Below are 25,536 nucleotides of genomic sequence, written 5' to 3' on the forward strand. Positions count from 1 at the left end.
AAGGCATCCTGTCAGGCATAACCACACACTGTCTTCATCTTTGGTTAGTTTCCTTTAATGACTTGGCCCTGCTTAGGACTTGGCGCAGCTTTAAAGAAAGTGGAGTGGCAGAGGTTGGAGGCAGTTGTTCAAGGAGGTGAAGACAGTACAGTGAGGATTACACCTTCAATGGGGACGCTGGCCCAGGCCAGTTGGAGTCTGGAGCACCCTGGAACACCTGTCTTGACTTGCCATTGAAAATGGGATTCTATCCCAGCGAAGTTGTGAAACCTAAAGACAAGAGGGGATACACAAAGGACCAGCTGGATCTGGGCAACAGTGTCCCTCCTGGTTGTCATGTAACAGCCCCATCTGGTAGTGGTATTTGCTGGCTTGGCTGGAGTGCCAAGTCTAGTGACCTGAGACCTAAGATAGCTGGTTTTAAGATGCAGCACTTGTCTGGGGCCAGGGTGGATAAAGCCTCGCAAAAGTTCTGTATTTTATAGAGGAACTGGCTGGGGAAGGAAATAGCTATCAAATGCAAACTTAAGGACTCAAGATTTTCAGGGGTGAGGGATGTGGAGCTCGAGGCACCCAGAGCCTCCCAGTGTTGAAATTAACCTGTGGGAAAGGTCCACCACTTGGAATAAACATACGAGCTGCTGATGGATGGTAAGGAAGCCAATTCTGGGTCTTCTGGGAACAAGAAGCAAGGCCACTTACCTAGAGAAAGATACCTCTCAGCAGGGCTGCCTCAGGAGTGGAGCCTCAGGGTCTCACAACTTCTCACTTTCGCTTCCATGTCTGAAAAATACCACAGGACCACTCAAAATGGTCCACCTTCAAAAATACATTCCCTTCTCCCAGCAGGTCCTGTTCCACCTCCAGATGTGTCTACTAGGGAGACCTGGGGGCAGTACAGTAGAAAGTAATCTGGTCAGGGGTGGTGGGGTGGTTGTCGCTGGGCTGTAGGGGAGTCTACAGGGGAGACCCTGACTTTCCTAAATGATTAGCAGTGTGGAAAGGGATTTTGCGTTGAATCTGTCCTGAATGCGTATCTCATTTTAGCCACTTAGCAACTGAAAAACAAAGCTGCTGCCACCTGTCTCAGGGAAGCTATGAGGGTATAAGAAGCTATAAGATATAATGGAAATCTCCCACTGTAGTTCTGACAGGCCCAGCCCTGCTTTCCCTTGTCCTGCATGCTACACTGGTGCCTGCTCAGGGCTCCCGAGTTTTGGGGGCACAGGCAGGAACAGGCCTCCACTTCAACTTCAGCTCCCACTCCTTGCACTGCTCAGAGGACGCCTGGCTCAGCTGTCAGACCCCTGTCCCTGGGCATACTGGGAGGCTGTGGCTCCAGGCTCACCTGTCAGGATGGCGTCTAGCTTTGCTACCACGTGTCGTGCGTTGTCCAAGCTGAAACACATCGGGGGCTTAAACTTCAGGACATTCCTCCCAGGCCCGTCGGTGCTCAACAAAATGTAGTTCTCCTTAAGCCTGTGAAGGTAGGACACAGCAGGGCCTGCTGTCCACTGGCCAAGGGCACTTCATACAGATCTTCCAGACTTTTCTCAGCCTGGTATTGGCAGCCATACTGCTCTCAGAACCCACCACAAGCCACTTCCCACCAAAATAACAACACTGGCCAACCCCTACCCAGATTCCTGCCCAACTTTATGGCCCAGCATCAAAGACAAGCATAGCACCCCATGTGAGGTGCCCTGGCCCTGAGGCTGCTGCCACCCCTCCCCGCCCCCAGAGCAGGGGTCTTGCTCCATCCATTCCTAGAGGCCCAGCATAAGCCAAACAGAATGGCCACAGGGCTACAATGTGGATGTCAAGGTTCCCTGTGTTTTCCATTTTGATGTATGGTTTATGTCATGTGTGGTTTACTTTTCCTTATAGGAAGGGTCCAGCATTCACAAATAGAACAGTGCAGTGAATTCATGTAGCCTAGCTTCAGTAACTCCTGCCACCCCCTTCTCTACCCTGCCCCCAGATTATCTTGTAACTCCAGACTGGACTATCCAGTTTTCATTTCCAGTTCTTTTTGGAAGATGACTTTACTCTCTTCAGCATTATCATTGGTACCTAGTAATAACTTTTAATAGTCCACATTTATACTTTTAACCCAGGAAGGTATTTTGGCCTCTCAGAGAAGGGGTCTGATGTGACTGTATTTACATTCTCTGACCCCCTGCTCTCATTTTTTAAATTTACTACTTTTATGTAAGTCTTGTCAGGAACAGTGTCCTCAGCCTGCCTCTAGCTCCCTTATCCCATCCCGGTCTTCCTGGCACTGACAACAGCCATGCTAGGAAGCCCAGGTTCTGACTTCAAATCCAGCTCTGGCTCCTAGCAGGGTTGTTTCACTCAACTGGAGAAACTACACGGGGCTCGGGCGGGGGGGGCAGAGAGGGGTGGTTGCAAGATGGAGGCAGTCAGGCTTGGCTGAAGAGCTGGCTCCCTCTTTCCCAGAGGTCATTCTCAATTCCTGAGTCCTGAGGCTCCCTGCGAGAACTGGTGGGCAAGCTGGTGGATGTGCTTCAGCAGAAAGGAGGCAGGGGCTGGGCGGCCATGCAGGAGGGGTCAACGTCCAAAACCATGTGGAGAGGTTTTTACATCAATACAGTTTGTGTGATTCAAAACAAGGATGCACATTTTACAACTTGAGTAAGAATACACATCAAACACTAGATGGGTTTTCCAAGGTGGGGGAAGTGGGTAGGAGTGAAGAATGGAAGAAAAAAGGGAATACCTAAACAAGAAGGGGAAGGGTCCTGGGGCTCAAGTGGACATGCAAGCCAGGGCTGGGATGAGGGCTGAGTCTTGAGATGCCGAGTCCTCAGACACCCCCCCAGATGAGGAGCAGGAGTCTATCTGAAAACCTCTAGGAACAGGGAGTCTGCTGCCATAGTCCCAGCTGTGGCTCTGGAGAAGCTGCTTCTCAGGCAGCCCGGGGCTGTGAAATGCAGGCTTGTGGTTGCCTGTGTCTGAGCTCCAGCAGCTTTGGTATTGTCTTGTTTGAAGTGGCTGCTCAGGCTGGGAATGACCTGCACTCTGTGGGCCCAGCATGTCTGGGGGCGTGGGTCAAAAAGGAGAGGCAAGCGGGGAGCTCTTTCCCAGTCAGAGCAGTAGACACTACAAATGCAACTTGTTTCAAGAAAAAAATACCTGGACACCACGTAGTCAGCCTCTTCGGTTGCTGGCATTCTTGTGGCCTCATCTTTGATCAGATCCACACCAATGAATAGCCCAACACCCCTGGAGCAGAAGGTGACATTGCAGGAGACAAGGCTTGAGGGATCGAGGTCCTTGCTTTCACCCTCTGCTTGGGTGTCAGCCAGTCCCCTGTCAGAAAGCTGACCAGGGCTCACACTTCTACCTCCCAGGGAGGCTGAGAGTTGTAGGAACCCTCAGAGGGTGGTCAGTTCCAGGAACTAAATGTGATAGGGAGGAACCCTCAGTGTAGACAGAGTAAAGTCTGATTCTGGCTTCACCACCCCACCTCCCGCCAGGTGCCATCTTGGGCAACAGCACCTATAGGTGCTTCAGTTCCTCCTCTGTGGAGATAAGTTGCCACCATGCCAGGTGGGAGTGACAAGGTGAATGAAGGAACCATACCAGGCCCCTGGCAGATAATGACTACTGTTTTTAGCCTCACCTGATGTCCCCAAGAATGGGATGTTTGGCTTTCTGCTGTCCAAGGAGCTCCATCAGGAAGCTGCCCACACAGGCTGCGTGAGCCTGCAGCTGCTCCTTCTCCAAGACATCCAGGACGGCCAGCCCCACAGCACAGGACACTGGGCTGCCCCCAAACTGAGCCAGGGGACAAAGGGCAGTTCAGGTGCCCAGCAGAGTGGGCCATGCCCCAGGGAGCGTGAGGGGCAGCAGAACTGCCACACACATTCCAAAGGCAGGTGAGGATAGGCATGAACCAATGACTCAAGTGTTCTGGGCAGCAGATGGGGTTCTCTTGAGGCTCCCATGGATCATCCCCGCCTTTCCAGGTACTACTGGAGATGCATTAGCAGGGATCCAGTAAGAAAGCCAGGGATGCAGAAGGATCCCCAGGAAGATGCAAAAATCAGAAGAGAGGGTGTTCTGGGCATTCCCAAAGAGCTGGTTTTTGTCAAAAGGCTTCTGGATCCCATCTTGTGGACTGGACCCAGACCCACTTCATTGTACCACCCATCACCTCTTTCAAGGAGAGTCAAGAGCAACATGCCAGAGCCACACCCAGGAAAAGTCACTCTGTATAGTTTTAGCTCACAGCTTTACTGGCTGAGCTCAAGGTAGATTTTAGGGCGCAGAGCACAAGCTGGCTGCCTGTGAGCCAAATGGAGCCTGAGGATTCATTTTGTTTGGCTTGTGTGGCATAATTAAAGGTTTTGAATTAGGTATTAATGTCTTAAAAGAAGGGACTTCACATAAAAATATGTTATGTCTGACTTAAACCTAGCCTATCTGGCTAGGGGACCTCCTACAGACCATCTTTTTTTTTTTTTTTTAAAGTGTATCTTAGAACCTTTACTGAGGTATAGTATACATACCCAGGTGGTGCTACTGGTAAAGGACCCACCTGCCAATGCAGGAGACATAAGATCCCTGAGTTAGGGAGATCCCCCGGAGGAGGGCCCGGCAATGCACTCCAGTATTCTTGCCTGGAGAATTCCATGAACAGAAGGGCCTGGTGGGCTATAGTCCATAGGGTTGCAAAGAGTCGGACATGACTGAAGCAACTTAGCACACACATACAATAAACTGCATATATTTCAAGTGTATATAGTTCAGTGTGACTTGACAAATCTATGCTTAGTTGCTCAGTTGTGTCCGACTCATATGACAAATGTATATACTTGTAGAAACTCCACTAGCATGAAGATATCAAACATTTCCACCATTCCCCAAACTTCCTTATGCCCCCCTCCACTACGGCCCAGGTAACCACTGGCCTGCTTTCTCACCACAGCTTTGCCTTTTCTGGAATGTTATATGAATAGAATCACAAAATATGAACACTTTTGTGCTTAGCTTTTGCTCAATGTTTTTAAAAACTTATCCATAATATGTGTATTGGTAGATGGTTCATTTTATGGCTGTATAGTATTCCGTTGTATAGACATACTACAATTTGTTTATCCAAATTCCTATTGATAGACTCAGCTTATTTTGATTTCTGTCTATTTATGAATAAAACTGTTATCAATTTATAATAAAGTCTTTTTGTTAACATATGGTTTCATTTCTCTTAGGTAAATACCTAGGAATGGAACTGCTAGACTGCTTGATAAATGTACATTTAACTTTATAAAAAATGTGAAACTTTTCCCAAGTGGTTGTGTACCATATTACACTTGTACCATGAGGCTATGAAATCCCAGGAACTCCACATCCTCAAAAACATTTGGAATTGTGGCATTTTAATTGCAGCTATTCTAATGGTTATGTAGTGGTATGCTGTAGACCATCAATCTCATACCTGAGATCATAAAAACCTTCCTAGGTGATTCTGCTATGAGGCAGCTTTCTGATAATGTCACAACAAATTATATGTGGAATGGACACAGGGGATGAATTGAGGTTACTAATTGTATATTATTACCAACTGTGAACTCATTACAAGGTGGGATGTTCTACTCATAGTATCATTGGTTTTTTTTTTTTTTTATGTGGACAATTTTAAAGTCTTTATTGAATTTTTTACAGTATTGCTTCTGTTTTATGTTTTGGTTTTCTGGCCTAGGAGCATGTGGAATCTTAGCTCCCTGACCAGAGATCAAGCCCATGCATTGGAAGGTGAAGTCTTAAGCACCAGACTGCCAGCGAAGTCCCTACCCACAGCATCTTTGGTTTAGAATTGTGGCCTGGTCAACATGCTGAACTAGCATAACAGATAGGTCTTTTTCCCAAGATCACCACAGGGGAACAATAGAAGGAAAATGAAAAAACCCCTGGGCTTTTCCCTGGGCATTTAGAAAGCCATGCAGATGTGTAGGGATACGTTCACATCCCATGCTATGTGCATGTTCAGGAAGCCTGGGAAAGCTCTAAGCTCTCACCACCAGCTAACTTGAGGGTTCACAGAAGAAGGAAATAAAGGCTAAGGCAGAGTTGTCAACTGCTTGGCTGAGTGCTGAAGGCATGTGCCAACACACACATAGGGCCCCTTGTCAAAGACTGACACAACTCTTGGTTTCAGCAATGTAAGGAGATGTCTATCTAGTCATTAGATGATCACAAATCTAACCAAGCAGAGACTACAGTGGTCACGCATGACAACACAGACTTTACAGAACTAGTTTAGAAAAGGCAATATACAAACAACAACAAACCATGAGGAGGAAAAATGATTTCTACATTGCTGCTGCTAAGTAGCTTCAGTCTTGTCCGACTCTGTGCAACCCCATAGACGGTAGCCCACCAGGCTCCCCTGTCCCTGGGATTCTCCAGGCAAGAACACTGGAGTGGGGTGCCATTTCCTTCTCCAATGCATGAAAGTGAAAAGTGAAAGTGAAGTCGCTCAGTTGTGTCCGACTCTTCACGACCCCATGGCCTGCAGCCTACCAGGCTCCTCCATCCATGGGATTTTCCAGGCAAGAGTACTGGAGTGGGGTGCCATTGCCTTCTCCAGGTTTCTATATTACATTATTTTAAATATCTAATTTTCAACAGAAAATTGTGAATCATGAAAGCATGGTCCATATATGGGGCAGTGGTAGTGGTGGGGCAGGTAGAATCAATAGAAACTGTTCTAGAGGAAGCTCAATGATGGCCTCATTAGACAAAGACTTTTTCTTTTTTAGACAAAGACTTTAAATCAGATGTTATAAATATGCTTAAACACTAGAGGAAATCGTATCTAAAGAACTAAAACGCTAAACACGAATATAGTGTCCTGCCAAATTTGGAATATCAATAAACTGAATTTATAAAAAAGTCAATAGAAAAGCATAGTAACTGAAATGAAAAACTCACTAAGAGGTCAACAGCAGATGTGATCAGGCAGATGAAAGAATCAGTAAACTTGAAGATATGTCAGGTTTGAAAATCAGAAAGAAAAAAGAATGACAAGAAAATGAACAGAGCCTCAGAGACCCGTGGGACACAAACATTCCAATATACGCAAAGGAGAATCCCAGAAGGAGAGGAGAGAGAGAAAGGAGCAAAAAGAATATTTGAAGAAACAATGGTAAAAAACTTACTAAATTTGACTAAAAACCCCCCCAAAAACTGAACCCCAACAACTATTTAAACATCCAAGGAACTCAATGAACTCCAGGTAGAATATTCCATACCTAGACACAACATAACCAAACTACTGAAAGACAAAAGCAAAGAGGGTGGGTGAAATGGGTTATAAAACACATAAATCACGGGGATGTAATGTACGGCATGGTGACTATAGTTAACAATACTGGGGACCTTCCTGGCAGTCTAGTGGTTAAGACTCTGCACTTTCACTGCAAGGGGCACAGGTTTGATCCCTGGTTGGGGAACTAAGATCACACATGCCCGTGGTGTGGCCAAAACAAGCAAACAGGCAGACAAATAAGTAATACTGTACTGTATACTTGAAAGCTGCTAAGAGAACAGACCTTAAAAGTTCTCATTACAAGGCAAAAACACTAACTTTTTTGGTGAGGGATGTCAAGTAGACTTACTGTGGTTATCATCTTGCAACATACACAAATGTTGAATCATATGGTACACCTGAAACTAATATGATGTTCTATGTTAATTACACCTCAGAAAAAGAATATTGAAATTATTGAGAAGCAACTCATTTCGTACAAGAGATCCTCAGCAAGATTAATAGCTGATTCCTCACCATTGTTTTTTAGTCGCAAAGTCATGTCCCACTCTTTTGTGACTCCATGCACTGTAGCCCATCAGGTTCCTCTGTCCATGGGATTTCTCAGGCAAGAATACTGGAGTGGCTTGCCATTTCCTTCTCCAGAGGATCTCAACCCAGGGATCAAACTTGCGTCTCCTGCATTGGCAAGCAGATTCTTTACCACCAAGCTACCAGGGAAGCCCTTTGGAAACCCTAAAACTCAGAAGTCAGTGGGATGACCTATTCAAAGTGATGAAAGAAAAATACTGTCAGTCCAGAATTTTATATAAAGTAAAAGTATCCATCAAATGTAAAGGAGATGGGAATTCCCTGGCGGTCCCATGGTTAGGAGTCCACGTTCTCACTGCCAAGGGCCTGAGTTCAATCCCTGTAGGGAAAGTAACAGTCTACATCCCGCAAGCCACATGGTGTGGGAAAAAAATTTCAAAAAAGATAAAGGAGAAACTAAGATAATTCTAGATAAGCAAAAAACTGAAAAAATTTGTCAGCAGCAGATCTACTTTACATGAAATACTAACAGTATTTCTTCAGTGAAAGGACATCAGACAGTAACTCAAATCCACAAGTAGGTTGAAAGTGAGAGAGTGAATGTATGCCATGCTAACAGAAACCAAGAGTGGGGGTGGCTATTGTAATATCCGACATAAAAGACTTGCAAGGTTAAAAATGCTATTAGCAACATAGAAAAACATTTTATAATGATAAAAGAGTTATGTACTTAACAATAGAGCCCCCAAATACATAAAAACTGAACTGAAAGGAGAAATATAGAACTCAACAAAAATAGTTGGGAGTTCAGTCTCTCATTTTCAATAATAAACTAGACAGAAGATGAACCAGGAAATAAGCCTGAACAACACTATAAGCCAATTAGATTTAACGGATATTTACAGAACACTCCACTTCAAAAAAGCAGCATAAATACTCTTCTCAAGTGCACATGGAACATTCTCCACGACAGACTATATATATTAGGCCATAAAACAAGTGTTGATATATTTTAAAAGTCTGAAATCCTAGAATGTATCTTTTCTCACCACAGCAGAATAAAACTAGAAACAAAGAACAATGAAAAACTAAAAAATATGTAGAAATTAACTGAAACAATGGGTCAAAGAAGTCATAAAGAAGATTAGGACATATTTAGAGATAAAGGAAAACACAACATATCTAAACTCATGGGATGCAATAAAAGTACTGCTTACAGAAAACTTGGTATCTGTAAATACTTTTGTTAAAAAAACTCAAATGAATACTTTCACTTTAAGAAAATATAAAAGAGAAGAGCAAACTAAACCCAAAGCAAAAAGAAAGAAAATCATAAAGCTATATAGTGGAAATAAACAGAAATACAGAAAAACACAAAAAAAAACCCACCAAAAAACCAAAAACTGATTCCTTGAGAAAATCAACAAAATTGACAGAGATCAGTTAGACTGACCAAGATAAAAATGAGTCAAATTATGAAGATCAGGAATGAAAGAGGATATATCACTGCCAATCTTATACAGGTAAAAAGGAGTATAGGGAATAATATGAACATATGTCAACAAGCTAGATAACTTCGATGAAACAGACAAATTCCCAGAAAGATAAAGAGTATTAACACTGCTTTGAGAAGAGATAGAAAATCTGAACAGACCTGAAGCGAGTAAAAGCAACTAATCAGTAATTTAAAAAAAACCCACAAAGCAACTGGTGAATTCTACCAAAATGTTTAAAGAATTACCACCAATCTTTCAGAAAGTCTTCCAGAAGACAGAAGAGGCATGACCACTTCCTGCCTCATTTTTTGAAATCAGTGTTACTCTGATACCAAAACCAGACGAAGATATCCCAAGAAAACTATAGATCAATATCTCTTAAGAACTAGATATAAAATCCTCCAAAAATATAAGAACAAACTGAATCTGGCAACATATAAAAAGGATTATACACCATGATCATGTGGGCTTAATCTCAGGAATGTAAATATTAACCATATTAATAGGATGAAGGACAAAAAAAATCACCGATCATTACAATAAATGAAGAAAGAGAATTTGACAAAACCCAACAGCTTTTCCAGATTTCCCTGGTGGTGCAGGGGTTAAGAATTTGCCCTCCACAACGGGGCATGGGTTTGGTTCCTGGTTGGGGAACTAAGGTCTCACATGCAGCGGGGCAACTAAGCGTGCGTGCCCCAACTACTAAGCCTGTATGCTCTGCAGCCTGCACTCTGCAGCTAGAGAGAAGCCTGGCCCTAGAAAAGCCTGTGGGTCACAACCAAGACCCAATAGAGCACAACAAACAAACAACAGCCTTTCATTATAAAGCTCTCAACAAATTAGGAAAAAAATTCTTCTTCAACCTGATAAAATGCTTCTAGGAAAAACTCACAGCTGATATTATACCCAATGGTGAAAGACTGAACGTATCTCCCTAAGATTAGGAACAAGACAAGATGTCTACCCTTGCTATTTCTAGTCAACATTACACTGGAGAGTCTAGGGCAGTTAGGCAAGAAAAAGAAATTAAAGGCATTCAGAATGGAAAGGTACAAGTAAAGTATTTCTATTCACAGGTGACATGACTTTGTACATAGAAAATTCTAAAGAATCTGTAAAAAACTAGTAGAGCTAATAAATGCATTCAGTAAGGTTGCATGATACAAGATTGATATCCAAAAATCATCTATATTTCTATATACCATAAATGAAGAATCTTAAAGTAAGATGAAGAAAACAATTCCATTTATTAAGCCATGAAAAATAATATAATACTTGCTGCTGCTACTGCTAAGTCGCTTCAGTCGTGTCCGACTCTGTGCGACCCCATAGACGGCAGCCCACCAGGCTCTCCCGTCCCTGGGATTCTCCAGGCAAGAACACTGGAGTGGGTTGCCATTTCCTCCTCCAATGCATGAAAGTGAAAAGTAAAAGTGAAGTCACTCAGTTGTGTCCGACTCAGCGACCCCATGGACTGCAGCCTACCAGGTTCATCCATCCATGGGATTTTCCAGGCAAGAGTACTGGAGTGGGGTGCCATTGCCTTCTCAATATAATACTTAGGAGTAAATTTAATAAAAGTAGTTCAAGACTTTTACAGGGAGTTCCCTGCAATCCAGTGGTTAAGACGCCATGCTTCCACTACAGGGGGTGCAGGTTTGATATCAGGTCAGGGAACTAAGATCCTGCATGCTGTGTAGTGCAGCCAAAATTTTTTTTTCATCATTTTATGAAGAAAATTATGAACATCATTGAAAAAAATCAAAGACCTACATAATTGGGCAGATATGTTTACAGATTAGAAGACTTAATACTGCTGCTGCTGCTGCTAAGTCACATCAGTCGTGTCCGACTCTGTGCGACCCCATAGACGGCAGCCCACCAGGCTCCCCCGTCCCTGGGATTCTCCAGGCAAGAACACTGGAGTGGGTTGCCATTTCCTTCTCCAATGCATGAAAGTGAAAAGTGAAAGTGAAGTCGCTCAGTCGTGTCTGACTCTTAGCGACCCCATGGACTGTAGCCTACCAGGCTCCTCCGTCCGTGGGATTTCCCAGGCAAGAGTACTGGAGTGGGGTGCCATTGCCTTCTCCGTTAATACTGCTAAGATGGCAATACTCTCCAAATTGATCTACAGCTTCAATGCAATCGCTTATCAAACTCCAAGCTGCTTTTTTGATGGAAACTGACAGGCTGATTCTGAAAATTCACAATGAAATGCAAGGGACCCAGAACAGACAAAACAATCTTCAAAAAGAAGAACAAAGACTGGAGGACTGACAGTTCTTGATTTTAAAACATACTACAAAGTATAGTAGTCTAGACTGTGTGCAACTGGCAAGAGGATAGATATACAGATCAATAGAACAGAACTGAAAGTTTATAAAGAAACCATTAAATCCATATATTTATGATTGATTGATTCCTGACAAGGGTGCTAAGACCACTTAATGGGGTAAGATATAACAAAGAATAGTCTTTTCAGCAAAAAGGTATTGGGAGAACTGGATGCCAAGTCGAGTAACTCCAGCTTATACCATCTGAAAATTAGCTAAAAGTGGATCTAAGACCTAAATATAAGAACTAAAACTAGAGAATTCTTAGAGGAAAACACAGGTGTAAATCCTCCTGATCTTTGATTAGGTAATGGTTTGTTAGCTATGACTCCAAAGTACAAGCAACCAGAGAAAAAATAAACTGGACTTCATCAAAATTAAAAACTTTTGTGCTTCAAAAGAAGACAACTCAAAGGGAGAAAAATTTTATGTTTGATAAGAATCTAGTATTTAGGATACATAAAGAACTCTTAAAACTCAGCAAAAAAAATAAAAATAAAAAAAGACAAGTAACCCAATTAAAAAATGTGCAAAGGATATATTATTTCAAAAATATATATATATGTCATATATATTGGAATCTCCTTCATGAATCACATCCTTGTCATGGCAAAGAGGCTTGTGTAACTCAATAAAGCTATGCCCCACACCTTGTAAGGCCACCCAAGACAGATGGGTCATAGTGAACAGTTCTGACAAAACGTGGTCCACTGGAGGAGAAAATGGCAATCCACTCCAGTATTCTTGCCATGAGAACCTCATGAACAGTATGAAAAGGCAAAAAGATATGACACTGGAAGATGAGGCCCCCAGGCTGGAAGGTGTCCAATATGCTACTGGGGAAGAGCAGAGGGCAATTACTAATAGTTCCAGAAAGAGTGAAGCAGCTGCGCCAAAGTGGAAACGACATTCAGTCGTGGATGTTTCTGGTGGTGAAAGTAGTCTGATGCTATAAAGAATGATATTGTATAGGAACCTGGAATGTTAGGTCCATGAATCAAGGTAAATTGGACATGGTCAAGCAGGAGATGGGAAGAATGAATGTTGACATCTCAGCAATCAGTGAACTAAAATGGATGAGAATGGGCAAATTTAATTCAGATGACCATTATATCTACTATTATGGGCAAGAATCCCTTAGAAGAAACAGAGTAGCCCTCATAGTCAACCAAAGAGTCTGAAATGCAGTACTTGAGTGTAATCTCAAAAACAAGAGAATGATCCTGGTTTGTTTCCAAGGCAAATCATTCAACATCACAGTAATCCAAGTCTGTGCCCAACCACTGATGCCAAAGAGGTTGACCAGTTGACCTACAACAGCTTCTAGCACTAACACCAAAAAAAGATGTACTTTTCATCATAAGAGATTGGAATGCTAAAGTAGGAAGTCAAGAGATACCTGGAATAACAGGAAAGTTTGGCCTTGGAGTACCAAATGAAGCTGGGCAAAGGCTAACAGAGTTTTGTCAAAAGAACATGCTGGTCATAGGAAACACCCTTTTTGAACAACCCAAGAGATGACTCAGTCTCTGAAATCAGACTGATTATGTTCTTTGCAGCCAAAGATGGAGAAGCTCTATACAGTCAGCAAAAACAAGACCTGAAGCTAACTGTAGCTCAGATCATCAGCTCCTTATTGCAAAATTCAGGTTTAAGTTGAAGAATGTGGGGAAAACCACTAGGCCATTCAGGTATGACCTAAAAAAAATCCCTTATGATTATACAGTAGAGGTAATGAATAGGTTCAAGGGATTAGATCTGGTAGACAGAGTGCCTGAAGAACTATGGATGGAGGTTTGTAACACTGTACAGGAGGCAGTAACCAAAACCATTCCAAGAAAAAGAAATGCAAGAAGGCAAAGTGGTTGACTGAGGAGGCTTTGCACATAGCTGAGGAAAGAGAAACGAAAGGCAAGGGAAAAAGGGAAAGATACACCCAACTGAATGCAGAGTTGCAGAGAATAGCAAGGAGAGATAAGAAGGCCTTCTTAAATGAACAATGCAAAGAAGCAGAGGACAACAATAGAATGGGAAAGACTAGAGATCTCTCCAAGAAAACTGGAGACATCAAGGGAACATTCACGCAAGGACAGGCATGATAAAGGACAGAAACAGTAAGGATCTAACAGAAGCAGACAAGATTAAGAAGAGGTGGCAAGAATATACAGAAGAACTGTATAAAAAAGGTCTTAATGGCCCAGATAATCATGATGGTGTGGTCACTCACCTAGAGCTGGACATTTTGGAGTGTGAAGTCAAGTGGGCCTTAGGAATACTACCATGAGAAAAGCTAGTGGAGGTGACAGAACTCCAGCTGAGCTATTTCAAATCCTAAAAGACAAAGTTGTTCAAGTGCTGCATTCAATATGTCAGCAAATTTGGAAAACTCAGCAGTGGCCACAGGACTGGAAAAGGTCACTTTTCATTCTAATCCCAAAGAAAGGCAATGCAAAAGAATGTTCAAATTACTAAACAACTGTGCTCATTTCACATGCTAGCAAACTTATGCTCAGAATCCTTTAGGCTAGGCTTCAGCAATATGTGAACCGAGAACTTCCAGATGTACAAGCTGGGTTTCAAAGAGACAGAAGAACCAGAGATCAAACTGCCTATATTTGTTGGATCACAGAGAAAGCAAGGGAATTCCAGAAAAACATCTACTTTTGTTTCATTGACTACTCTAAAACCTTTGACTGTGTAGACCACAGCAAACTGGAAAATTCTTAAAGAAATAGGATATCAGAGCACTTTACTTGTCACCTGAGAAACCTGTATACAGGTCAAGAAGAAACAATTAAAGCCAGACATGGAACAACAGACTGGTTCAAAATTAGGAAAGGAATACATCAAGGCTGTATGTTGTCACCGCATTTATTTAACTTATATGCAGAGTACATCAAGAGAAATGCTGGGTTGGATAAATCACAAGCTGGAATCAAGACTGCCAGGGGAAATACCAACAATCTCAGATATGAAGATGATACCACTCTAATTGGATAAAGTGAAGAGGAACTAAACAACCTCTTGATGAGGGTGAAAAAGGAGAGTGAAAAAGCTGGCTTGAAACTCAGCATTTAAAAAACTAAGATCATGGCATGTGGTCCCATCACTTCATGGCAATAGAAGGGGAAAAAGTGGAAGCAGTGACAGATTTATTTTCTTGAGCTCCAAAATCACTGCAGACTGTGACCACAGCCATGAAATGAAATGATACTTGCTCCTTGGAAGGACAGCTATGACAAACCTGGACAGCATATTAAAAACCACAGACATCACTTGGCTGACAAAGATCTGTAGCAAAGCTATGGTTTTTCCAGTAGTCATATATGGCTGTGAGACTTGGGACCATAAAGAAGGCTGAGTGCTAAGGAACTGATGCTTCTGAATTGTGGTGCTGAAGAAGACTCTTGAGAGTCCTCTGGACTGCAAGGAGATCAAACCAGTCAATCCTAAAGGAAATCAACCCTGAATACTCATTGGAAAGACTGATGCTGAAACTGAAGCTCCAATATTTTAGACACCTCATGTGAAGAGTCTACTCACTGGAAAAGACCCGATGCTGGGAAAGATAGTAGGCCAAAGGAAAAGTGGGTGGTAGAGAATGAGGCGGTTAGGTGGCATTACCAACTCAATGGAAATGAATTTGAGCAAACTCTGGGACAGAGTAGAGGACAGAAGAGACTGGCATGCTGCAGCCCTTGGGGTCACAAAGAGTTGGACACAACTTAGCAACTGAACAAGAACAACAACATATTGGAATATATATGTCATATACATTGGAGTGTGTGTGTGTGTGTGTGTGTGTGTGTGTGTGTGTGTGTGTGTGTATGGCCAATAGGCACATAAGAAGATTCTCAACACCACTGGCCATCAGGTAAATGCAAATCACATTAATATACCACTTCACACTCACTAGTATGGCTATGATAAAAGATAGAAAATAAATGCTGAAGAGTATATGAAAAAACCGGAACCCTCATAAATTGCATGTAAAGTGGTATAGCTGCTTGGAAAAAGTCTATCATTCCTTGGAAAGTTAAACTTAGAGTTGCCATGTGACCCAGCAATTTCATTCATAGGTATATGCTCCAAAGAGTTGAAAACGTATGTCAATACCAAAACATCCTGAATGGTCAACTGCAGTATTACTCATAATAACCAAGGAAGGGAAATAGTTAAAATGTTAACTGAAGAAGAGATAAATGAAACATGATATGCTCATACAATGAAACATTATTCATTCAAAAAAAGGAATGAAGAACTGATTCATGCTATGACAATGGATGGACCTTGAAAATATTGTGCTATTGACAGAAAAAGTCACATATTGTGTGACTCCACTTATGTGAAATGTCAAGAACAGGCAAATCTACGGAGACAGAAAGAAAGTTAGTGATTGCCAGGACTTACAGAGAGAAGGCAATGGGGAGTGACTGCTAATGGGTATGGGGATGCTTTGGGGGGTGATTGAAAATGTATAATAACGAAAACTAAGACAGTGGTAATGCCTGTACAATGGACTTCCCTGGTAGCTCAGCTGGTCAAGAATCTGTCTGCAATGCAGGAGACCTCAGTTTGATTCCTGGGTTGGGAAGATGCCCTGGAGAAGGGAATGGCTACCCACTCCAGTATTCTTGCCTGGAGAATTCCATGGACAGAGGAGCCTGGAGGGCTACAGTCCATGGGGTTGCAAAGAGTTAGACGTCAGTGACTAACACTTTCACTACTTTCATACAAGTACTGAACCATTATGTTGTACACCTGAAACAAATGTCAATTATAACTCAGTCAAGAAAAAGATTCAATTCCCAATGAACACACAAAAACAAAAATACACATATACTGGGAATTTCCTGGCAGTCCAGTGGTTAGGGCTCTGTGCTCTCACTGCTAATGGCACAGGTTCAATGCTTGGTAGGGGGACCAAGATCCCTCAAGCCAAGTGGCATGACACCTCCTAAAAATACACACACACACTTAATAGCTTCATAATATCTGAAGTAAAAATTAATAGTATTATGAGAAAAAGTTGATCATTTTTCATCATAGTGTGATATTTAAATAATCCTTATTAATAGATTAAGTAGAAAAAAAAATCCAGCAAGAATATAAAAGATTCAAACAACATAATTAACAAGTGTGACCCAAGAGATATTCAGAGAGTCTGGCAAACAACATTTAGAGAACCCACAATTTCCTAAGGACATGTAGAACAATCAAATACCAAATCACCTCACCATATTTTACAGAAAAAGTATCAAAAGAAAAAGTGGTACTAAGTCAGAAGTTAATAAAAAGATTTGAAAAAACTAGAATGATAATGCAATGGTTCTCACTTTTGGTCTTAGAACCTTTTATACTCCCCCAAATTTGTGAGGAATCTGAAAAGGTTTTGTTTATATGGGTTATATCTATTAATACTGATGAAAAAATAATTACATTTACCAAAAAATTAGTGAGTAGCAGTGAGTTTGTTTGCACAGAAGCTACCATGGTGCTTCCTGGTCTGGAGGTTTTACTCACCGTGTTGAAGTACTCAACGCCGGTGGCTTCAAATGCCCTTGCCACAGCCTGTGTTGTGGCCACGCAGGCTACAGGGTGGCCATTGCCTATGGACTTGCCCATGGTGACAATGTCGGGGACGAAGTCTTCCCCCTGCAGCTGGAAGGCCCAGAAGTGCTTGCCTACTCGGCCAAAGCCCACTTGAATCTCGTCTGCAACAAAGACCCCTCCGGCCCTGCGGATGTGCCTGTGGCAGAGGACACACAGCTGATGGGAGACTGTGGTGAGAGGGAGCAAACCAGGAGCTGAGATGTCCTGGGACTCTGAATCCTGGTGTTGCCAAAAGTAAGGTGGGGTCCTGAGGCAGGTATCTGGCCTTTTGGGAGCCACTATTTCTTCAGGGACTTTGACAACTCTGGCAAATAGGCCAGGCTGAAGTTGGAATTCGGAAGCAAGGCTGGCAGACCCCACCCTCAGGCAGCCTCTCCCACCTACTCACCCTGCCACTTCTGGGAAGTAGCCAGCAGGGGGAATGATCTGCCCTCCCACACTGGGCAGAGATTCCGCAAAGAACGCTGCAATCTGTGGAGGAGAAGGGAGTGGCACTGTGGTGGGGCTGAGTGGCAAGCTGGTGCATCCTGCTGATGCTGGCTCAGTGCTGGCTCCAAACATGAGTTACTGTTATCACCGTGCCCCCACTTTGGGCTCCACATCGTTATCTGAATATTTGCGATGTGGTTTTTTCAGGCCTCAAATCAATGCTTACCACCTGGAAGTAAGACCCCCTGTACTTAGTGTGTTCCAGATGAAATTCACTGACTTCTCCACCATAAACCTCTTCCTTCCCTCCCCCCATATGGTGAATCCCATTCCTCCTAATTAGGACAGAAATCTGGCCCCATCCTTGATCCAGCCTCCTCCTTCACCCATCAGCTGGCACAGCTTCTGACTCTTATCCCTGTAACATCTTTGTACCCGCCTTTCCCCTCCTGGGCAGATCTGCTAGTTTCCGCCTTGCCCTCCTGCAGCTGCTCTCTAACTGGACATCTCTTCCAGGCCATCCTTCACTGGCCACCAGGGTAATGCCTCAACCCAGACACTGAGCTCATCATTGGCCTATTTAAAACCCATCACTGACCCTTTTGCTTACGGCAATGACTTCCAAACTCTGCTCTGCCTTGGAGCTGTTTCAGAGGCTACTGCTGGGATAAAGAAAGGACCAGTGGGGTGGGAAACTGGTTACCCACCCATGCTAAACTTCAGAGTAATCTCTTACTAAATCTTCTTGATTTAATACAAGTAGGTGCAGAGCATCTGAAATGCCTAAGCCAAGCTTCCCAGCTCTGATTCTGCCAACGTTTTTGGCTAGTCTTTTCTGTATATCCTGTGTTCAGTTGCCATTCTTTCAGCAAAGTCTTCTAGAGAGCCTTCACACCAATTGCTAGCTGCCTCCCTTCTACTGTTGCTGTGGCTGCTGCTCTTCCAGGGTAAGACAATCTCTCGTTTCCCCACTGCTCAGGCCAACAGGGCCTTTGCAGGGCACCATGTCAGACTGACACCATTCAAGTGCATCCCCTGGTCCCATTATCTTCTCTCTTAAAACTCTGTAAAGGTCCCGCATAGCCTCTGGCCCCTCAGCTAGAAGGGCACTTGCAGTCCTCTAACCTACAGTCCCGCCTGCCTCTCTAGGTTTATCTTCTGCCTGCACAGCCTGACTCTGCAGTCACATGGTTTCTGCACAGGCCACTGGGCTGTTGAAGATGCCTTTCCTTGTCTACTTCTTACCTTGCCTTGAGTGGCTACTGCCTCCTTACCTTCTATTACTAAAATTAGTCAGTACCCGCTTCTCCCCCGACAGGCCCACCTTCACACTCACACCAGTCTAGCCTGGACCCCTGGACTCCAGCAATGTCCAGGATATATCTCTACCTAAACTCTCAATTGAACAATTAACCCCCCTCCTAGATTCCCAAAGGGCAGGCCCTGGTTCCAATTTCTCTCAGGGTCCCAAGATCCAGTCCAGGGCAAGCAACATTTGCACCTTGCTGGACCAGTCCTGCATGGATGTGGTTACCTTCCTGCCCTTCTCCTGTGCGCTGCTGACCACACGTTTCACCTCACTGGCGTAGGCCACAGCTGGATTGGGGTGGTCTTCCCGGTAGGGGCCCCGGTAGGTATCTGGGAGAGGTGCCTGTGGGGAGGGACAGTGCCACGTCATCCAGGCTGGGGTGCAAGCACCGACCTGTTGCCCACTTGAGCAGCGCATACCACGTGGACCCACTCCTTCTGCCCATCCAGGTCCCGGAACTTGTAGGGGCTGATGTCAATCAGGGAGCTCAGATGACCGTGATAAGCACTGGGGAGGAGAAAGGAGAGGGGACTTAGGCTTGTACTTCCTGGCCTGGCCTTGACAACTGTCCATCCATCTCAGGAAACAGTCAGGCAAGACCAAGCTTTCTGACACAGCCCCCAAGTCCTGGGGCCAGGAATGAGCACAGGTCTTGGAGTCAGTAAGCCTTCCTACAAGGCCACTCATTAGCTATGTAATGGTGGCTAACTGTTAAAGTCTTTGGGTTCAGTTCTCTCCGCTGTAAAGTTGGGGCAGGGTGCTCTTTCTCTCTTGTGGTTGTGATTTTAATGTGATAATGCTCTAACCCTGTGCCTGGGTCTTGCACATAGCAGATACTCAATAGACTGGGAGTTACAGTTTTAATACCTAAAATGTGGGACCAATTCTCACCACCTTATAAAGCATTCTCTGCTTCCCAGAAGCTGCCATAACGGAAGAGATGCCGAGGGAAAGAGACACTGGGTATCCGCATGGGGGTGTCTTTGTGGCCAGGTCCTCGTGATCCTCTGTGGGCCCAGGCCTCTCATCTTTCCTGCCCAAGGCACCTAAAGTCAGAGCCTCATTGATTCCCAATAAGCGGCAGGCCCGTGCTTCTGGAAATGGCACTTACTGATCTAATACCACCACATCCCAGTGTCCTGTGTACTGGCGTGCCAGCCTCAGGGCCAGGTCGTTGGCTTCTGACCTATGACAGAAAAGGTGAATACTTCTTGAGCAGCTGTTCAGGGCTTTCCCTCCTGGATAACTGCTTCCTACAGAGAAACCTGGAGGGGAATGGAGGAACCCTTCTAGCAGCAAGAAGATTCTTAGGACACCATTTGTTAGTCATTCACTTATTCATTCAATAAATATGTATCAAATGCCTTCAATGTGCTAGGAGCTGGGGGCAAAAATATTAAGAAAACAGGCAGGCCCTGGCCCTCCTGGAACTTACGTTCTAGTATGTGTCATGGAAGCCCAAAAACGAAGACAGAACGATCATTTGGTAAGTGCTACAATGGACACAGGGCGTCAAGAACTAGAAGGGGCTCTACCTTTGATAAGGGGTGTTAGGGGCTTGAATCATGTCCCCCAAAATTCATGTGTTGAAGCCCTAACTCCTAATATCTCAGAATGTGATTGTATTTGGAGACAGGGCCTTTCAAGAGGCGATTAACTTAATATGAGGCCATCTGTGTGGCCCTAAACCAGTATGACTGGTGTCTTTAAAAGAAGACATTTGGACACACAGAGAGACATCAAGGATTGTGCATGATTGGAAACATGGCTTTTTTCCAATCATGTGAAGACAGCGAGAAGGTTGCCACCTGCAATCAAGGAGAGAGGCCTCAAAGAAACCAAACCTGCCAGCACCTGGATCTTGGATTATGACTTCCAGAACTATGAGACAATGCATTTCTCTTTAAGCCACCTTGTCCGCAGTGTTTTGCTATGGCAGCCAGAGCTGACTAAGGCCATACCTGTAGAGTCTTGAGGTTAAAGTTCTTATGCAGAGTGAGCAGCACACAAAGACCTTGTGAAGGAAAAGAGCTCAGAAAACCACAAGACGACAAAGAAGGCCAGGAGAAGCCTGAGAGAGGACGTGGGGAAGACAGGTAGGGCTGCAGAAGGAGCCTGGGTTTTCTTCTTAGTGCCAGATGAAGCCACTGTAAAGTTTTAATCAGAGAAGGGACATGATTCAGCTCCCATATGAGGAGGAAGCCTCTCTGTGTATCCAATGGAGTAGAAAGCAATTCAGGTGCCAGTGAGAACTAGAAGAAGGACACAAAGATGAGAGCAGGTGGTGGCCATGTAGATGGAGAGAGACGGAATGCAGTTAGGAGACAACGTGCAGACAGAAGGGACAGGCTTAATGCAGGACTGGAAGGAGGGCACACTGCTAACTTCAGCAGAGGTGCACATGCCTCTGTCATTTGCCAGGAGAGGTGGGGGGGTGGTGGTGGTGGTGAGGGACAGCGGCCTTCTTGGGAAGGTCTGGGGCAGCTGCCTGGGAATGTCAGGAAGAGCCAATGCCACAGTCCCATGCCAGGTGTTAGCGAAGTTGGTTAACTCTTGTGTCTGTCGGACAGGTGATGTTACACACGTTCCAGAGTCAAGTGGGTGGTTAGAACCTCGAGGCAGAAACACACCGGGAACATCTGGGTCTAAGATACAAATGTGGGAGTCAGCAGCATGTGGACAATATATAATACACAGGAATGGATGAGATCAGGAAGGGAGAGGGGCTCAGAGAAGATCAGCCCTGAGGAATGGAAGGGGAGGAATTGGCAAAGGAGACAGAGGAGTGGCCAGAAGCTGGCAGAAAAGCAGAAGCATGAAATGTTCTGGAAGCAAGACCAGAAAGCATTTCCAGAGAGTGGTAACTATCACTATTACTGAGAGACATGGGAGGACAAGGGCAGCAGAGACCAGGTCTCCCCACTCCTATGCCTCATTATCCTCTGTATTCTTCTCTCCAGGGCACACTGGGTTGGTCCTGTGCACATGCCTTCACCTGCCATTTCGGCCGCAACCGCTACTCCCAGCGTAGCATCTCCTGTCACCCAGTCACTAAACTGGTGCCTGATGGTGTCCATTCTTGGTCTCCTCCAGTGCTGGTGACATCACTTACCTGATTAAAGCCCTCTGATGGCTTCCAAATGCTCTTGGGATAAACAAGTACCTTACTTGACTAAAGAAGCCCTGAGTGATGGGCCCTGGCTCCCTCCCCAGTGTCTTCTCCCACACTCTGCCCTCCCTCAAGGGCTGTCTTTCAGTTCAACTGTGCTGGGGTGCAAATACTCGTCCTGCCACAAGGCCTTTGCACAGGCTGTTCTGTGTGATGACCAATCTTGACAAGAATACTGCAAATGGAGTTGGCAGCAACCTTTTTTCCTCCTCATCCAGCTAGCCCCTAGTCAGTGCTTAGCCTAACATCACTTCTTCAGGGAAGTCTTCCCCAACCCTCTCAGAAGAGGCCAGGCCCTGCCCCCCCACGGCTTCTATGCCTCACTATTCTCTGTACTTTTCCTCTAGACCAAGACTCCTCTTTGTTATTTTGTACTTCTTTAAAGAATTTTGGATGTTTCTGTTCCTTATGGAGCTGGGATTTTGACTGTAGCTCCCAGCACCATGCCCCTATAGTCTTAAAGCAGACAAAGGTACATATTACCTTGGTAAGCCCCAACAACAATCCTACAAGGGAGGTAATGGCACCCCTTACAAAGAGAACAGGAAACTGGTTCTGACAGAGAAGCAGCAGGGCCTACAGCTGGGAAGCCTGAGTGCCCAGCACACTGAGGGCTGCCTCTCTCCAAACTCAGTCGGTTACACTATGCTTTGCCCATGTGAGCAAACTGCTGCCTCATCCTTTTACTGGGGGCTGGCCATACCGTAGTGCACTTACCCAGAATTCAGGAAATAAAACACACAGAGCTTCTCTGGCAGGGTCTCTGACAGCCTCTGCGCGTAATCCACAATGTTGTCATGCAGGTATCGGCTGTTGGTGTTGAGCACCTGGTTCTGTTCGTGTGCTGCTTGGACCACGAGAGGGTGGCAGTGCCCAACTGCAAGAGGGCCACCTCTATCATACGGCTGGCTCCAATCAGCCAATCCCTCCAGGCCTCCCCCAGCCCCAATCTGTAAACCCAACTAGAGGAGATGCAGTTATGATGGGAGAAGTACAGAGCAAAGAAGGGAGTCTGAAGACAGAGGTGCCAGTCTTGAAAGAAAGCCCTAGAAAGGAGTCCCTGAGATTCTGGCAGAAGGCAAAGTTTTCTGGCAGAAACCTGATCTAGAAGACCCATGTTATTAAGTAAGCTTCTTGAGGCCTTGTTCTTGACAAAGATGGGGGGGTGGGATTTTGGGGATGAAGATGGCATTGGGGTGTCTCCAGTTAGAGAGGCTGGAGGTAATGACTGCCAACAGCCAAGGATTATAACCAGAGAATGAAGATGACTGGCAGCTGGCCAAGTGTCAGGCACACTCAAAGCAAGTTACATGAACTAACTCCTCCAAACATCTGGAGGTGTGTACCTAGTATCATCATGTCCATTCTGCAAATGAGCAATCTGAACAGAGACTGAAGCTTGCCCAAGACCACAGAGGGAGTAAGTGGAGGACAGGGATATGAACCCAGGAAGCCTGAAACTAAAGCCCCTGCTTTCAGCTCTACTAACTTCCAATTTCCCTACTGGGTCACTGGACTCCCTTTCCTTCCACCAGCTCTGGTGGCCTCATCTGGTTAACTGAATTCCTACTTAAGTTTCCTCGTCCAAGACCTGAGATGGTTACCAGGGCTAAAGCCTTGCTGCGACTGCCAGGGCCTGGCCAGGGTCCTGTTGGGTTGCTGATCATGGCTAGGCTGACTGCTGTTCTCTGAGCTCACCATCAGTTCCAAGTGGAACTGAACCGCTAGACTTACGTGTTTGACTCCTGCTGGTTTAGCACAGCTTTAGTGGTGTTAAGTCACTCAGTCATGCCTGAATCTTTGTGACCCCGTGGACTGTGGCCCACCAGGCTCCTCCGTCCATGGGATTTCCCAGGCAAGGATACTGGAGTAGGTTGCTATTTCCTCTTTCAGGGGATCCTCCCGACCCAGGGATTGAACCCGGGTCTCCTGCACTGCAAACAGACTTTTTACCATCTGGGCCACCAGGTAAGCATTTTAGCACAGCTAGTGTTTGGATGTTTCCACAGTTTTCATAAAAAGACTGGGCCTCCTCTGCACATGGATGCTGGCTAAGTTGAACCTGAGTTCCCTGCACCTCTCTGCAACCTGAAGATTACCCCTGAACTAGGTTCTGTCTTGGCATCCTCTCCTGCCCCATCCTGAAGTATGATACTGACCGTGAGCCACATTGTTGATGCAATCGATGTATTCTGCCCCCTGTTCATCATACATGTACTGCCCTTGGCCCCGGACAATCTTAATAGGATCCTCAGGAAAAAAGAGTCTGCAGGAATTGCTGTAGGGACAGGCAACAAATGGACAGCCATGTCTGAAGATCTGAAGGAAGAAATCCACCCATCACAGGCCTCCCCCAACATCTTCCCAGTTTTTGGAAAGGACAAAAGCTTGAAGTGCAAGGTGTTGTGTCCCTGACTCCAGTTCCCCCACTCCACAGGTGGCTGGAAAGGTGAAGGATGGGTTAAGAAGTTGCTAAAACTTAAATTGTTTAAGTCATTTGAAGACTATGTGGCTTCAACATATCTGAATGAATGTGCCCAGAGTCCCTTGGGTCCTGGAAAAAGGTGGCTGCTCCAGACCCACGGGCTCCCTAGGGCAGTGTCTCTTTGCTGAGAGTGTGAAAAGGGCTGGCTCTCGGCCCTAACGGTCCTTGCTTGCCAAGCCTGCTGCCCTGCTGGGGGCCAGGCCCAAGCTTTACCCCAAGGCTGCCTCACGCTCCACGTCCCACCAAGAGCCCCTCAGACACAGGTCAAGGGTAGACTTTCTCTAAGGCTGCCTGTGAGCCGACTTCCCCCCACCCCGACCTTTCGTCTGGACTTTTAATCCCTTCCTGGGTCACTGTCTGGCCGGCCCCAGGTCCGGAGAGCGGGCCACCACTGGGGGAGGTCTTCCCAGACGCCCGGCTGCAGCTGCGAGGGTGGATAAGACGCTGCGGGGGAGGCGCAGGAAGCGACCGCCTGCCACAGGCTGAATGCCGCAGGGTCTCAGGGGCCGTAGGCTCGGGAGCTGGACGAGACCCGGCGGAGCTGAGGTCTGCAGGCTCCGCGCCGGACGTGCGTACGTCGTACGCGCCGCCCCCACGCCGCTGTCTCTGTACCTGAGCAGCCGCCGCCTCAGGGCCAGAGTCGCGGCCTTCCCACGCTGATCAGCCGCCATAGCGCTCGCGGGCAGTCGCTCGGAAACGCTGGGCTGAGCTGAGCGTCCGGGCTCCGCCCAAGGCCACGCCCCAGCAGCGGGCCCCGCCCATCGCAAAGCGCGACTCCGGGCTCCTGTTTGCTCCGCGGCCCCGCCCCCAGGTGGTCTATTAGGAGTTTGTTCCTTAATTAATTTGGCTAGAGTCTGGTGGGTTCCTCACC

General features: G+C 45.5%; 1 protein-coding gene across 1 annotated transcript; it reads right to left on the reverse strand.

Annotated features, from left to right (window-relative positions):
- Positions 1 to 33: 33 nt before the first annotated feature.
- On the reverse strand, positions 34 to 25,510 carry PHYKPL (5-phosphohydroxy-L-lysine phospho-lyase). The gene is made up of 13 exons (XM_005904622.2): positions 25,278 to 25,510; positions 24,340 to 24,458; positions 22,898 to 23,057; positions 20,123 to 20,197; positions 19,431 to 19,518; positions 19,237 to 19,353; positions 17,662 to 17,744; positions 17,184 to 17,409; positions 3,647 to 3,801; positions 3,157 to 3,246; positions 1,349 to 1,479; positions 703 to 783; positions 34 to 270 (listed from the first exon to the last, which is right to left on the reverse strand). Exons 1-12 carry the CDS (start codon positions 25,334 to 25,336, stop codon positions 734 to 736), a joined length of 1,353 nt encoding a protein of 450 aa, XP_005904684.1. The 5' UTR covers positions 25,337 to 25,510; the 3' UTR covers positions 34 to 270; positions 703 to 733.
- Positions 25,511 to 25,536: the final 26 nt, after the last annotated feature.

Source organism: Bos mutus, chromosome 7, assembly GCF_027580195.1.
Source record: "Bos mutus isolate GX-2022 chromosome 7, NWIPB_WYAK_1.1, whole genome shotgun sequence".
NCBI lineage: Eukaryota > Metazoa > Chordata > Mammalia > Artiodactyla > Bovidae > Bos > Bos mutus.